Source organism: Geospiza fortis, unplaced genomic scaffold (assembly GCF_000277835.1).
Source record: "Geospiza fortis unplaced genomic scaffold, GeoFor_1.0 scaffold145, whole genome shotgun sequence".
NCBI classification, from domain to species: Eukaryota; Metazoa; Chordata; class Aves; order Passeriformes; family Thraupidae; genus Geospiza; species Geospiza fortis.
Window position 1 is genome coordinate 3,391,626 of NW_005054362.1, and position 3,952 is coordinate 3,395,577.

The 3,952-nt window shown below is 57.0% G+C and overlaps 1 protein-coding gene across 1 annotated transcript in view; it reads left to right on the top strand.

Moving 5' to 3' along the window:
* CUX2 (cut like homeobox 2) overlaps nt 1-3,952 on the top strand; it is a 16,706-nt gene that overhangs the window by 5,040 nt on the left and 7,714 nt on the right. The window contains 8 exon segments of the mRNA XM_031059445.1: nt 5-68; nt 880-956; nt 1,039-1,105; nt 1,848-1,896; nt 2,597-2,701; nt 3,176-3,370; nt 3,479-3,537; nt 3,539-3,817. Coding sequence (XP_030915305.1) covers nt 5-68; nt 880-956; nt 1,039-1,105; nt 1,848-1,896; nt 2,597-2,701; nt 3,176-3,370; nt 3,479-3,537; nt 3,539-3,817 — 895 coding nt within the window.

Below are 3,952 nucleotides of genomic sequence, written 5' to 3' on the forward strand. Positions count from 1 at the left end.
CCCGGCCCCGACGGCAAAGCGCCCGGCACAGAGACCCCGCTGCACAGAAATGAGGCAGACAAGCAAAAGTACGTGAGAGCCGCCAGTGGGGTGGTTTTGTGAGGACGCGGGGCTCTGTCCCCGCTCCTGCACGGGGGTGTCTGTCCATCCATCCCCCTTCTCCTTCCCTTTGCTGTCCGGTTGGGAGCGGTCACATCACGCTCAGAAACCCAACACCAGACTCTCCCAGTGTCCGTCTGTCCGTCTGTCTGTCCATCCCCATCCCAGATGGTTTTGGGGAAGCAGCAAGCACAGGCGCAGCCGGGACAGGTCCCTCTGTTGTCCCCTTCCGTGGAATACCAGGCTTTGCTTGGACTGGTGGGTTGAATCCAGGTCGCTGTGTGAACCTCATGAGATGACCTTTTAATTCGGAGGCTCTGGTGCCTTCATTGTTATTCCTTAACACGCTGCACCGGGGAAACAAATGAAGAATCTTTAAACCCTAAATTGCAGATCTCTGCGAGTAAGTTCCTGGCAAGTGCAGGCTATAAATAATGCGGAATAACTTTCCCCTGATTGCTTCCCCCTCCTCCAGTTGATTACAGGTGGGGGTAGGCTGTCATGCCCCCCTCAGAGGGGTTTCAACCTCAGGGATCAAGGACCATTTTCAACCCAAAGTGAATTTTTTTACACTTGGGGCAATAAACGTTGAACATGTTACCCCTTAACACTGAAGGGTAACACAGCTTGGACACATCCTGGTATCCACTGGTGGGAGTTTCCTGGCTTCAGTGAGTGATGGGGTAGAGGAGGGGGCTCTGTGAGGGGTCTCTGTGTGATTTTGGGGGGCTGTGGGGTTGGCGGTGCCCCCGGTCCATCCCTGGTGCCCGTCTCTCGCAGGGGCCTGCAGGAAGCTCAGGTCACCTTGGCCGCTCGGCTGGGGGAGGCAGAGGAGAAGATCAAAGTGCTCCACGCAGGTAGTGGGGCCGGGACAGGGGCTGCTGACCACACAGGGCCAAGCCCCCGTCCCACAGCTCACCCTCCTCTTCCTCTTGCCAGCGCTGAAGGCCACGCAGACGGAGCTGCTGGAGCTGCGCTGTAAATACGACGAGGAAGCGGCGTCCAAGTAAGTTCCCAGCAGGGCTGGGTTGTGCTCAGAGCTGAGCTGAGCCACTTTTGGCAGCGCTGGGACATGTCCATGGTGCTGCTTGAGGAGCTGAGATACTTCAAGCCCCTGCAGGAACATCCTGAGTTGTGGTGTCACCGAAACTGAGGGAAAACCACAAACTCTCCAACATCTTTTGAATGTTGGAGAACCAAGGCATTGCTTTATTCTGGCTGGGATGTGCAACAGAAATAGTTTCATCCACTCATGCCCGGGTTGCGCAGTGAAAATCATTCAATCACACCTGGTTTTGTACCAGACCTTTCATGTACTTGTACATAAAAACCCCACAGAAAGTCACATTCATTGGTCTCAAATGGCACAATCCTTAGTATTCCATCTCCTACTGGTTATTAATCCCTTCACCTACGATGCTAATTGGGTCCTCATCCTTGGGTTCTCTTATCGATCTTTTCCCAGACCAAGTGTGTCCGACCCACCAGGGGGGAAATGTTTGTTAACGTTCACTTATCTCCTGTTTATCTCCTGGCTATCCCCAGTTCTTCCCCGGGAGTCTTTTGAGGAGAAACTTCAGTTCTCCTCCCCCTGGGCAAAGGCAAACAAGCCCCTGATTAAAGTTGCAAAAAAATTTTGAAAGTTGTATAATTTCCACAGCCTGATCCTTATCCCTCAGCCTCCTGCCCATGTTCTGGGCCGTGTCTGTGCCCCCACACCCTCTGACACCTCTTGTTTTCTGTCACAGGGCAGATGAAGTGGCCATGATCATGACCAACCTTGAAAAAGCCAACCAGGTGAGCCAGGAGCTGACTTGGCAGGGGCTGGGGGGTTGGCCCTGCAGAGCCCAGGGTGCTGCATGCACCCCAAGCATCTGTGTGGCCTGGATGTCTGTCCCCAAAACTCATAAGGGGTTGACAGGCACCAGGATTGGGAATCCCTACAGAGGTGAGCTCAGGTTTCCTCCCCCTGGTGGGACCCCATGCCCCATGTATGGGGTCAAGGGTGTATTTGGGATTCTGCCAGGCTCCATTTGGCTGCTGGAGCTGGAACTTGTCACCTCCAGCCTCTCACGGGTGTTTTAGGAGCCCACACTGTTCCTGTGTTAGATTCCAGTGTAATCTCTCTTGGTCTTATCCACTCCTCTTAATTAGGTTTTTTTTAATTCTGAACATGTAGGTACAAATAAATGCATGTGGTTAAAAAAAGAAGTCTAAAGAACAATTTGTGTGAATAAAACCATCCTTTTGGGTGGAAAAAAAAAATATGTGCTGGAGATGGTCTGCAGCCAGTGCTGAAGGATTGGGATCAGGAACTGTGCTAGGACATGGGGACCTTAAATACCTGTGGGGAACTTAAATATCTGGGCTGGGCTGAGGATGCTGGAGGTGGGAGTGCTTGGGAGAGGCACAGACTGGGGCAGACCCTGGACCCTGTGTGGGGTGGGATGAGCTGCAGTGCCTGGTGTGATTCCTGCTCTGCTCTGTTCTCTTGCAGCGGGCGGAGGCGGCGCAGAGGGAAGTGGAGAGTTTGCGGGAGCAGCTGGCGGCCGTCAACAGCTCCCTGCGCCTGGCCTGCTGCTCCCCGACGGGCACCACGGGGGTGAGGGCATCCCTGGGGCCAGGAGCACCCCTCAGGCCAGGGACAGCCCTGGCAGGAGCCCCCCTTGGGGCCAGGAGCATCCTTTGGGGCCGGGAGCATCCCCTGCAGCTGGCAGCATCTGTCACAGCCAGGAGCATCCCACTGCACTTGGGAGCACCCCGCTGATGCAGGAGCACCTTTTTGTGTTTGGGAGCAAGCCCAAAATGCCTGAGGAGTGTTTCCACCCTGAGGTGGTGGCACTGGTTTTGCCCTTCAGCCTCCCGCAGAGAAGGGGACATGCACCCCCACAGCACTGAAATGCACCTGTGAGACCTTTAAGGGCAGAAGGAAGGTCTGTCCCTCCCCAGGGCTCTGTCACCAGTGTCCCCAGTGCACTAAACTGAGCCCTGCTTCCTGTGGGGACATGTCCAATGGGGAGGGTGGCCCTTGTCCCCACCTTGGGTGGCCGGGAGCTGACAGTGTCCCCTCTCCCAGCAGGACAAAGTGAACTATTCCATGTGCTCAGGGTCGAGGCTGGAGGCAGCTCTGGCTGCCAAGGACCGGGAGATCCTGCGGCTCCTGAAGGACGTGCAGCACCTCCAGAGCTCTCTGCAGGAACTGGAGGAGTCCTCTGCCACCCAGATCGCCGAGCTGGAGGGACAGCTGGCCGCCAAGAACGAGGCCATCGAGGTGCGCGCGCGGGGGCTTGGGGCATGCCAGGGGTGGGGCACACGGGTCCGGCTGTGCTGTGTGGCCACCAGGAGCTGGCTGCAAGGAGTCCCCTCCTCTGCTCCACAGAAGCTGGAGGAGAAGCTGCAGGCACAGGCTGACTACGAGGAGATCAAAACCGAGCTGAGGTATGGCTTGACCGGCGCCCATCCTGCCCCAGGCAAGTGCCGTGGCGCGTCCCGAGGCGCTGGCCGGGCTGTGCCAGCCCTGCCCACGGTGCCTCCGCCGCCTGTCCCCATCTTGCCTTGGCTCCTTGCAGAGCATCTCGAAGGCGGAGGAGGCCCTGCTGCTGGGCAAGGAGGCTTTCTACCCCTCCCAGAAGCACCTGCTGGAGAAGCCCAGCCTGCTGGCCAGCACTGGTAGGGACCTTAGATTCTGTGGCATCCTGCTGGGAATATCCCTGGGAATGTGGGTGGCCTGACTGCGGTGGGGTGGGATGTTGCCTGGGGAAACTGAGGCAGGAGCTGTTTGGCTGCAGGGCTGTGCCTGAGCCGTGGCCAGGGGGACTCTAGTGTGTCTCTCTCTGTGTCCTTCATCTCTAGA